At 40.1% G+C, this 12209-nt stretch overlaps 1 protein-coding gene across 3 annotated transcripts in view; it reads left to right on the forward strand.

Annotated features, from left to right (window-relative positions):
* Positions 1-12209, forward strand: part of SPIDR (scaffold protein involved in DNA repair) — a 312390-nt gene that overhangs the window by 24503 nt on the left and 275678 nt on the right. For all 3 annotated transcript variants that reach the window (XR_005595058.1, XM_039527363.1, XM_039527365.1), the window contains exon 5: positions 1234-1400. Coding sequence is in view for 2 of the 3 variants with exons in the window: in XM_039527363.1 (XP_039383297.1) it covers positions 1234-1400 (167 nt within the window). In the remaining variant the exon portion in view is untranslated. The remainder of the gene's footprint in view (positions 1-1233; positions 1401-12209) is intronic.

The following is a 12209-nucleotide window of genomic DNA, read 5'->3' on the forward strand; positions in this document are numbered from 1 at the left end:
CATGCTATTAGATCCTGATCCTGCAATTTACTGCACAGGGAGGGGGAAGACTGTTGTACCAACACAGAGCCCCTCTGACTTCAAAAGATCTTGAAATGGGATCAACATGACTAGACCCTTATGTCTGATGCAGTCCCATTTAAAGTAAATTAGACTCCATGTGTTTTTAAACATAATCTTTTTTGCAGGATAAGGGCCTAAATATCCAATGTACAGCTGAAGGATAGGGACTGGGTTTCTTTGAGGCAGAGCTGGGTTCCATAAGTGGAGAGAAGAGGCCTATTTTCAGGGGAAATTGGAGGAAAGAAGGGGTGAGTTGGAGGTTTGATTGGACCTGGTATTAACCTGTCTGTTCTGTCTACACTAACTGAGCTGGGAAGCATGTTCCCAGCTGTAGACAGACAGGTGTTAGTCCAGTAGCTCAAATAGGGCTTAAAAATAGCATTGTAGCTGGGGATAGCATATGCAGTGGGTTGGGCTATCCCCCGGAGCACAAACTGACCCGGATGCCCTGGGCACATCCCCTGAGCTGCTGCTTGTGCTACTGCAAAATATACTTCTATTTTTAGTGTGCTAACTGAAGGAGAGCTAGCGTGTCTCTACCTGTTCTAGAAGCGCATTGCCAGTGGCAGTGTAGATGTGCCCATCATCTTGTTGCTGTTGTCTGTACCTTTTTATCTTTTGGAACAACCTTCATGTATCTTTGGTTCGTCAACTCTCTATTGTTGTTTCAAATCTCTAATGAAGACTTAATTTTTCTCTCTTATCCTTTACTTCTCTTACCCTCTGTTTGATTTACTCAGCCAAACATGAGCTAGGGCTTTTGGAAAATGTAACTAGATAAATCCTAATAATTAAAAACCCGCTACCTTCTCAGGGACGATACTATCAGATTGCAAACCTATCAGATTGCATATGGAAATAGTCAGTCTGTCATGCTGAGATTTGCCTCCACAAAAGTTAGCATTTACCTGCTATTTAATTTTATAACTGTACTATTTAGCTCTGCAAAGTATATTACAATTCAGCTTTTTATGGAAGATGCTATCAAAGTTGTGTGTTATGGAAAGAGTAAGAAAAATATTAGTTGAATGTACACAACAACATCACTTACATTTTTGAATTAGAGATAATTTAACAGCATGTTTACTGTCATTGTTGAATTCATAGTTATAAATAACACACAGACTCATTAAGAAAAATGTCTTTAATTTTAACAACTACTTTATTAAGGTGAACCACAGTTCATTGACTGGGAGAAAGACAGTGATCCTGGGGATAGTGGTGATGAATGCAATGGATCAGGAAAAGATGACAGTGCATTGGATATATCAGACTCTGATTCCTGTGCAAGCAGTAATTCTGTGCCCCTTGAAGAGAAGGAAGGTGAACTTCCTAAGGTGAGAAAATGTTTCTGCTTAAAAAAACCAAAACATAACTGTACAGCATATTAAGGTTTGGAAGAACTGATTTGGGTGGGACATGAGGTTTTTTGTTTTTGTTTACCTCTTCTCCCTAAAAGAGAGCTTCACAAACAAGAATATTTCAAATTCTCATTCTTCCCCAAACTTACAAATAGGTAAGCAGTGTGGTCAGTGAATAGAGTAGTTGACAGGAAGTCTTGCAGTTCTAAAATCATCACATGAGATCTGATTTAGAAAAGAAAATGTATAATTCATAAGAAAATTATACAATGTCTTGTGCAGTTTAAGTGGCATGGGTTTTTGTCTTGAAGTCAGAGTGCTCTGCCAAAACAGGCTCTTTCAGTATCAGACCTTCCTGCAGTTCCCATTGGCTGGGAATGGCAAACTGCGGCCACAGGGAGCCAAGGGGCTCCATGCCTGCAGACGCTCCAGTTAAACAAAATGACAGTGTATTAGATATTCAATTCAATGATTCCATAGAGTTTAAAATCATCAAATTTTGGTGTAGACCCATTTATAAGCCGACCCCCGCTCTTTGATGCGTCACGTTTTTACCAAAAATATTCGGCTTATGAATGAGTACATACGGTAAGTTTCTGGAGGATAGGTCCATCAATTGCTATTAGCCAAGATGGTCAGGGATTTAACCCTATGCTCTGGCTGTCCCTAAGCCTCTGTCTGGCAGATACTGGGACTGGATGACAGGGAATGGATCGCTCAAGAATTGCCTTGTTCTGTCCATTCCCTCTGAATCATCAGGCATTGGCCAGTGTCAGACGACAGGATACTGGGTTTGATGGACCATTGGTCTGATCCAATATAGCTGTTCTTATGTTCTTAACAAAATGGTTACCTGTTTCTTCCCACAGAAGATCCATTATTCTTAGGCACCAGTTTTACAAACACTGTCTCTAAATTTGCGTGTCTAAATTGTAGGTGCCTGCATTTTTTGGGTGTCCCAAATCTTGGATTGGTTTGTGCCAACTTGATTTTTGTGCTTCAACTGGGAAATTAGATGACAATTGCTGTGCACAAATGCTATTTGCATGCAGAAAAACTTGATGTTCAAAATTGCACTCATAAAAATAAGCATACATATTTTAGGGACTGGATTGAAGTAATTTCTAATATTTAGCCATTGTATTTAAAAGTTAATAGTACTGTACAAGTATGTTCTCAGAATTTCCAGTAGAGGGTGCCAAAAATTAACTATTCAGTTTTACTTTTCAGTAACAAATTACTTGGGCATTCTAGAGAAAATTGGATTTAGAATAGTATACTCTTATGTAATTGGATACGCTTAATGCTCTGTAGTGGCAATTAGACATTGTGCAGGTTAAATTGTCCAAGAGGGGTTTGTGTGTATAGTGGGTGGGGTGTTATGATGAATACAGATGTCAACATCAAATCTGACATATGAGCAGACATAAGATATGGCGTGCTACTCTAGACAAAAGGAAAAACAAGCAGTATATCTGTAGTAGTAATAATGATGATTGGAGTATGAAAACAATAGGCCAAACTAAATTGCATCACAACTTCAGTTAAATCAATGGAGTAGCAACTACTTTCACCAGGCCAAGACTATGAAAAAAGGATCGGTCTGAGAATAAAAGTTCTGTTTCCAGTCTACTAATCAGGAATGGGGTAGAATCGCTGGCAAGTAGCAAATTCATCAGCCATGTTCTAGTGACTAACATCTGCTTCTGGCTAGTAGGTTAAAGACAAGGGTGGAGGGACTCCACTTCCAATATCTTGGAGAAAAGCCTAGCCCTCCCGACGCCCTCTGCTATGAAGGGAAAGGTAAAGGGCTCTCTTCCAGAAAGCTGCTTGTGGAGCCATTTCTATTTCTCTCTCTTTATTTGCCTCTAACTAGTAAGATGTCCTATAAACTTGAACCTTCATCCCTTCTAGATGCTGTAAATAAGGAGCATTTCCTCCTGCAAGGATCCCAGAGCTTGGGCTGCAGCCTGAGCCCAAACATCTACACTGTAGTTAAACAGCCACTTAGCCCAAGCCCTATGAGCCTGAGTCAGCTGGCACAGGGCAGCCATGGGTTTTTAATTGCTGTGTAGACCCTCTACCCTTTCTTCCACCCTCCAGTTTAGGTTTTTCACCTCCTTTCAATTTCTCCAGTGCCTACATTTTGTGCCCAAGCAGCAGTGAGACATTAAATGTGATTCCTGATTGTTTTGCTGCTACGCACAGGGCTGAGTAGCAGCAGTGAAACTGAGAAACTTGGTTTTCATTTTTGCTGCTGTTTGACAAAGCCATGAACAATAGTGGAAATATTAGAGCTGCCTATCTATAGATTCAGGAAGACTGCACTGCTTTGGTTCGTTTCAAAAGGAAAAGGAAAGGCTATCTTCACAATCATAAGGGCTAGAAGCTTTTTTTAATGGAAATTTAAATTCTATACAACTTGATGGCTTGGGCCTCATGTTATCTAGGAATAACTTCCCACTCTACACCGGCAAGTAAAGTTTTCATGCTCTGCCAACTAGTAATCTTGTTACTGTTGTGGTAGATCCCCTGAAATCAAGTGAAAACTGATAGTCATGGCAGACAAGATTACATAAATCTGTAAATAGGAATAGTTGAGGAGTTAGATGATACAATTGAATGGATACTTAATGTTAAGCTCTCAGTTGTCAAATCATTTCCCAATCTGACCAGCAGAGGGAGAAAGGCTTCCCCCTTTCCTCCATCTTCCCCATCCATACTATGCCAGGTGTCAGTGGGTGATGTGTAGGTAAGTACATCCTCTCCCCTACACCCTCTTCAAAGCAATATTGAACTCAGGAATCCCGGGCAATATTAATACAGAATGAACTCAAATGAACTCTCTGCACATGGAAATCCTTTAAACTTTCTTAAATGTGGAGTTTGGGAGTCCTAATAGCAGAGCTGGAATGGAGTGTCCCATGTCCACCTCATACTATCCCAGGAAAACACACTTAGAGTTTGTCTATAGATGACAGTTTGCCACTTTCATTATCCCAGTATAGTTAAAGTGGTACAACCCGTTCCACCCCAGTGCGGCTGCAGTTATACCAGTATAGTTGAGTCCCCTTTCCTGTATGGAATAAGCTATACCAGGGGTCGGCAACCTTTCAGGAGTGCTGTGCTGAGTCTTCATTTATTTACTCTAATTTAAGGTGTTGCGTGCCAGTAATACGTTTTAACGTTTTTAGACGCTCTCTTTCTATAAGTCTATAATATATAACTAAACTATTGTTGTATGTAAAGTAAATAAGGTTTTTAAAATGTTTAAGAAGCTTCATTTAAAATTCAATTAAAATGCAGAGCCGCCCCCCCCCCCCCCCCGGACCAGTGGCCAGGACCCGGCCAGTGTGAGTGCCACTGAAAATCAGCTCGCGTGCCAAAGGTGGCACGTGTGCCATAGGTTGCATACCCCTGAGCTATACCACTATACAGCACCTTTTATACTGATACAACCCGTGCATCCATGCTAGGGTTTGTACTGGTACAACTATATTTCAGAAAAAGATCACACCTCTAAGCAAAATAGTTTATACTGTTAAAAAATTGTCTGTAGACCAGGACTCAGAGAATTCCTTTTCAGTTTTCTTTCTGACAGAGCTCCCTTTTGTGGAAATTTCCATGGGAGTGGTCAGTCTGGGCTATATAACTCTGGGGGCTAGCTCATGCAGGAAGTTAAATCCCCAGTGTAAATTACTGGCTCCTTGTAACTTTGGCATACTTTGCCATGCTATGCAATATATGGGACTGGCACCCTTGTAGGAATAATTCAGGCAAACTGTTTGATGAAAAATACAACAGAACTGAGAATACAAAAGAGGTGTTTGCTTCAGGAAAGCATTTTGTACAAGATTAATCTTTTAAAAGGCCTGTTAATTTAGTGGCCTAACACTGCAAAATGGGCAACCATTTGAGATAAAATATTTGTGTAGTATTTACTAAATCTTTGAAACCTAATGGAGTGTCTGCATAATTAGAAGACTTTTTTGTGTGAAATTTATTTTCTACTACTCAGAAATATGCTACACTCCATTAGATTCTGGAGGGTTAGCAATTCTGTCAAAATATTTTTCTGCAATATTTATCAATTTTTACATTGTGCTAGACCTCTAATTTCATGGGCCATTTTAAACATGAACAAGTTTGTGACTGATGCCTTCCTTGATACACCAATAGGTTTGGTCTGAAAATTACTTCTCTCCAGTGTTTTGTTACAAATCATTTTTAAAAGAATAAAAAGGAGGGTGAGGGCTTAAACAAAAATGTACAAACTGGATGTATTACATCAGGGTCTATGTGCACAGCTTTTACTTATGTGTAGGCCTTGCACTTAAAAAATAGAGGATAGGATTTTCAAAGTTGCTTAACATTGGCCTAACTCTGCTCAGTCTCATTAACTTCAGTGGGAGCAGAGCTAGGTCAATACACACAGTTTTGAAAATCCCACCCAGAGTTGGGTGGATTGTGTGTTTTTTCTTTCCTTTTGGCGAGTTGGGGAGAGACCGGGGTGGAAAGGACGTGTTGCTTTTTGTTCAGATACAAAAAAATCCTTTAATCTATAACTGACTTGATTTTTTGCTTAAGAAAATGAAGGACAGACAATACTGAAGGCCTGGCCCAGGAATAGTCTTCCTCAAGAACTTCCAAAGGGGCGAGGAGGCACTAGCGACCTTTTCCTTGGAGATTCTGGTGTGCAATGATGGTGACCTCCTTTCCAGTATACTTATATAATGCTTTCTAAGAGGACTCTGTTTCCCTCAACACAGGTCTATGAGCACATTTCACTGCATTACAAATAGTGGGTTGAATGACCCAACCAGAATGTGGCCTTCGCTAAAAGCCTCCTCTCAGAGATAAAAGGCCTCGAATGTAATAAAAAAAAGACTAATCTCTTAAATATTTTAAATTTTAAATATTTTCATTCCAGGGAATTAAACAGAATCTAATGTTGTTCAAATCAGATTTCATCCCTCCTACCATGCGGCCTCCTACACTAGGAACTGCCTCTCTCCATTCATGCCAAGTGGCCTCCTTTTCTTCCTTCAGATTCTTTCTAAAACAGTTTTCTGTGAAGTCTTCAGCATTAATCCCCCTAAAGTAGGTTAACTCTGTTTTATTAAAATATATAATGTCTGCCTCAGTTGGAGCCTGGATACACCTGTAATGTCCTGTATGCTTAGACTGTGTATTGTCTGTGGCTGATGTGTGGCCAGATTTGCTCACTTTTTGTGACTAGTCCCATTTAGGCCAGAGGAATTTAATTACATGAATGAAGTGAGGAAAATTTGTCCCCTAAATTATGAATTTCTCTTATGTATGTACTATGCAGAATAAGTAAGGCTTAATAAGCCTGTCTGCAATTTATTTTTAAATTATAACATCTAATCTGGATGCAAAAGAACCCAGCAAAAAAAGCTAAGTTTATAATTTGGTAAAACATTTTTTTCCCAAAGGAATAAATAGAAAATGTTAACAGTTCCCAAATGGGAATCTTGTTCTAGGAGGATATTCCTTAAACTAGACCATCGTCAGGCTTTAAATTTTTCAGACTTCACTGAAATGGATCATTACTAGTATTCTAAAAGCTCTGTTGTTTTTGGCATTGCATTGGAAATGGGAGCTTTAAATGATTTATGTAGAATAGAAAACATGCTTCTGTGCAATTGTCTTCCTTTAGTGAAGAATGTTGTGAACTTCTTCCAAATACACACCTTTGGGTAGAATCTGAGGCTTTCTGACCTACCAGAATTGGGGCCATGGATGAGTCAGTAATTGATATACTAGTTTATTGCTGCCGCAGTAACTTAGCTCAAAAAGGACAAAATAGGAAAGTGTAGCAAGTGATTTGCTTCTCTCTGTCTTTCTGCACCCTGGTCTTGTGTGAAGTAGATTTTACACCTTTGATGGCGTCCCAAAAATATCCCTCAAAGGTGAGCAGTATCTTGAGCAGCCAGTCATACAAGTATTGTGCATATATGTGGCCTTTCTCTTTTGTCCTCATCATCTTGCACCACTATACTTTTTCTACATGTAAAATTAAAGCTGAATCTAGCACCTATCTTGTGCAATACAGTTAAAAATAGGTTATTTTAGGGCATTGAATCATAATATCAAATGGAATCTGTGTCAAGTCAGATTGATAACTTAAACACTGATAAAAGATTATTATGTTTATGTGTTGTTGCAAGCATTTATTTTGGCACCCATGGCTCTTGTATCTGGGCACCTTAAAAAGCATATATTGAGACACAGTAATAATCTTAATGAGAGAGAGACCAAACACCACATTCCCCTGCTACCTGCAGCATTACTAGTCAGGATGCTAGGATTTAATCAGCTGGGAAGGCCTGGACAAAGAGGAGCATCTTGCAGCTATTTCTGAAAGAGTATTTCTGCAAGAATCAAATTTCAGAGTTATGAACCCACTACCAAGAAAGCTCTGCCTCCAGAAAAACAAATACAAACACATCAACCAGCTTATTAGAAACTCTTTTATACTTTACTTTTCTGTGGACAAACTGGACTTTGACTGCAGTAGGCCTGTTCTCAAAACCAGTTAGTCAGAACACATCAGGTCAATAATGGTTTAGGAAGCAACTATCACTTTGCACTCACATCAGTCAGGTAAAATGATTAACTGTAAAGCAACCGCGTGATGTAACAGAAATAATATTCTTGTAATGGAACACGGTAAGGGAATTAGCCTTTCTGTAGCCAGAGGAGGCGTATCTTGTGACAACTGGTTTCCATTGACTTGATCAATTTAATAAAGTAATAGTCTATTTTTTAATTTTTCAGTGTAAAATATAGTCCACTCCTGGATGAGTTGTGGTATTCTGCATTATAACTGCTTTCCTTTAGGGCTCCACATTCATATTAATTGGGCCAGCGTTTGAATGTAGCTGACGATATAAGTTGAATCATTATGTCTATATTGGTCTATATGTTGATAGTTCAAAATATTTAGTTTGGGAAGTTCAAATCTCAATGTGGCTGATTTGGTTCTTTATCCTCCTGAGGTAGATAACTGGGTGGTGGTAATTCAAATAATACCTTGAAATCTCAAATCAGCCCTTTGTGCTGTGCATAGACCTTAAATAGCCATGTTATCCTTGGAGAGTAGAAGTGTCCCTTTGCCCTACACATACATATACTCTAGTTCATTGGGTTGCTTAAAGGTGGCCACATTTCAGTTTGTTAAATATTCTGGCATGTTTTTCTATGTAAAACTAAAATAATGTTGTGTGTATTAAGCTAGTCACATAGACTGACAAATAGCAGAAGTTACCGTAATGAAGTGGAGCCTGGGCCTTGATGGCGCATGCTGTTCATACTAGACCTGTCTATTTTCACTGATTCAACTGGGCAAACAGTTGGCTGTTTGGGTCTACTAATCCACCAGCTCTTCTCTGTTTAACTTGAGGATTCAGTTAAGCCACATCTTCTTTCTTGCATATCTCTGGAGAGCCACAACTTAACTGCAGCTGACAGCTTGGCTATCTCTGCTTATGTGCACCAAATGCTTCCATCCCACCCCATATCATTAAAATTAGAGTGACCGTATTTCCCAAAGGGAAAATGGGACACCACGTGGGGCTGGCCCAAGGCACCCCATCCCCCACGGGGCTGGTCCCAGGTGCTTGGCCAAGATGCGCCCCCCCCCAACTGTCACTGGTCACTTGAACCCTGACGACCCCCCACTCAAGGTTGTCACTGGTGGCTCAAACCCTGCTGGCCACTGCTCAAGGCTGTCCCCAGCACTGGAACCCTTCCTCCTCTTGCCCCACCTCCAGCCCAGTCTCCCTCCTGCATGAGGCTCGCATCTCCGCTCCCCCCCGTCCCCCCGATTCTGCCCCATTGCATCTCACTTTTTTTGACAAAAGTGGGCATTTGTCCCATTTGCTCTTATCGACTGATCAAAAAAAGTCAGGATGACTGGGATGGCTTAAAAAAGGGGCTGTCCTGGCCAAAACAGGATGTATGGTTACCCTAATTAAAATGGAGCTCTTTGTTTTCCAGAGGCAGCATTCCATGGGAGGGATCTGGAGTTTTTCAGGCTTGGATCCTCTAGGCAACAGTGACTCTGTTTGGAACACTGTAGAGGGGACTTTCTGAATACTGGGGAGAGGCAAAAGAAATGCATGTTGCTATGCCAGGCTCTCCTCTCTCTCCCAACAGCAATACCGATTTATAAGTGTAGATCAGATGTTAGTTTTTAACTCTTGCTGTGGAGGGAAGTGGTGGGAAAGAAGGCTCATTAGCACGAATAGGGTGGTCTGGCATATGTGCATGATGGTTTGTCTACTATGGGTTTAGTAGTATTAGAACTAAGGCATGACAAAACATTTTGGTTAATGATTTTAATTCCATTCTCAACCATAGAAAAAGGTTTGTGCACATCAAATTGTAACAAATGCCTGTGTCTTGAGTAGGTTTGGATTTGATCACCAAACTGTCGACAGTGCTCTAATTTAGACAGATTTAATTGTTTCTGACTTCCTTGCTAATTTTTAATTTAAAAACCAAACTTATTTTACAGCTATTTACAAAGACAATTTATCCTCAAGACATTAGGTGGCTAATTCTCCATCGAATTTATGCCTTTACGATTGTCTGTCTCAGCAAAAAGGTGACTGATTGAATTGGTTTGAGAGCGTGAAATACCCTCTCATCAGTAGAATGCTTGCAGCAAGGGGAGAGGCACAGTGGCAGGGTAACTTAAGGAATCTCGTGCTGCTGCTGATGTACCTGTTCTCAAATAAGATTGTATTGATTGAAGGTTTTTGCCATGTCAAAGACAAAAAATACATACAAACAGCCACTAAAATATGTAGTAAACAAAATACATCTAAAATGGCTAGTCTGTACACAATGTTTAAAAAAAAAATCAAAAACCAAAATCGAAACAAAGCAGTAAGTATACAAATACCCTTGCTAAATACTCCACATTTATTGTTTGTTTTAAACTTTTAGGACCTGGTTCAGTTTGTATTTAGGGGTTTCATGCCTTGGACTTCAGTGAGAGCAGAATTGTGCCCTTTGAGAAAAGTGTTAAGCATGTAGAGTTCATGTCCATCTTACTGAACTGTCTTGTTTTATACAATAGATTCTGATAAGAACAATAAACAGAATATGATGAGATGAAATAAAACTTTTAAATTTTTCTGGCTGTAAGAGGAGTTTGGAAGGTTCATAGTCCAGAAACCTGGTCACTTGGGGTGCAAGTGTCTTTTTTTTCTCTTTTAGACAGATAAGGTTCTTTTCCTCAGATGTGTATCTGTTGTATACAGTATCTTTTCACCCATTTTATTTCATGTGACAGAGGCTAGCTATGTATTTTCATGCTGCTGCTGGCTTCTGCCTGGAGGGTGTACAGTCAGATGGTGTGGGGCTAGGGCATAAGAGGTGCTACTGCTGTCACTGGCTGCCATTGCAGTGCAAGAACATAGAATCATGGGGTTGAAAGGGTCTGCAATGATCATCTAGTCCAACCCTCTGCCAAGATGAAGGATTTATTGTGTCTAAACCATCTAAGACAGATGGGCATCCACCTTTTTTTGTAAACCTCTAAGAAAGACACTTCAATGACTTCCCTAGACGTTTTGTTATATTGTCCTACTATTCTTACAGTTAGGAAGTTTTTTCTTGGGATATAATCTAGATCTACTGTGTTGTAGTTTGAACCCACTGCCTCTTGTCCAGCCTTCTGTGGCAAGACAGAACAACTTTTCTCCATCTTTTTTATGGCAGCCTTTCAAATATTTGCAGACTGCTATCATGTTCCCCCTTAATCTCCTCTTTTCCAAACTAAACATACCCAGTTCCTTCAGCTTTTACTCATATGGCTTGCATTCCATCCCTTTGATCATCTTTGTTGCTCATTTCTGGATCCTTTCCAATTTCTCTACAGCCTTTCTATACAACAGTGGTCAAAATTGGACACAGTACCCCAGTTGAGACCTAGCCAGTGCCAAGTAGAGGGTACTATACCCTCTCGTGACTTGCATGCTATGCCTCTGTTAATGCAACCCAAAATTGCATTTGCTTTGTTTTGCAACAGCATTGCATTGTTGACTCATGTTGAGGGTGTGATCCACCACAAGTCCCAGATCTTTCTTACCAGCGCTGCTGCCAAGTAGTTATGCCCCATTCTGTATTTGTGCATTTTTTCCCCCATAAGTGTAGCACCTTAAATTTGTGTTGTTGAATTTAATTTAGTTGTCTATAACCCAATTCTCCAATTTATCAAGATCCCTTTGAATTTTAGCTCTATTCTGAAAAGTGTTTTCAATCCCTTCCCCAGCTTTGTGTTACTGCTAGTAGCAGTAACACCCAATGGCCAGAGATTGGGCACTAGATGGGGAGGGCTCTGAGTTACTACCGAGAATTCTTTCCCAGGTGTCTGGCTAATGGATTTTGCCAACATGCTCATGATTCCACTGATCACCATTTTTGGGGTCAGGAAGGAATTTTCCTTCAGCTCAGATTGGCAGAGACCCTGGGGGTTTTTCATCTTCCTCTGAAGGATAGCCACATAACTTGCTAATTTAAACGAGCATAAATGGTGCATTATCTGTAATTTGAAGTCTTTAAATCAAGATTTGAGGACTTGAGTAACTTGGCCAGAAGTTATGGGCCTATTACAGAAGAGGGTGGGTGAGGTTCTGTGGCCTGTGGTGTGCAAAGAGGTCAGACTAGATGATCATGATGTACTCTTCTGGTCTTAAAGTCTATGAGCACCTCTTATAAGTCCCCCTGTTTAGAAGTAGCAAATCTCATTGC

This window comes from Mauremys reevesii, linkage group 2, assembly GCF_016161935.1.
Source record: "Mauremys reevesii isolate NIE-2019 linkage group 2, ASM1616193v1, whole genome shotgun sequence".
In the NCBI taxonomy this organism is placed as follows: Eukaryota; Metazoa; Chordata; order Testudines; family Geoemydidae; genus Mauremys; species Mauremys reevesii.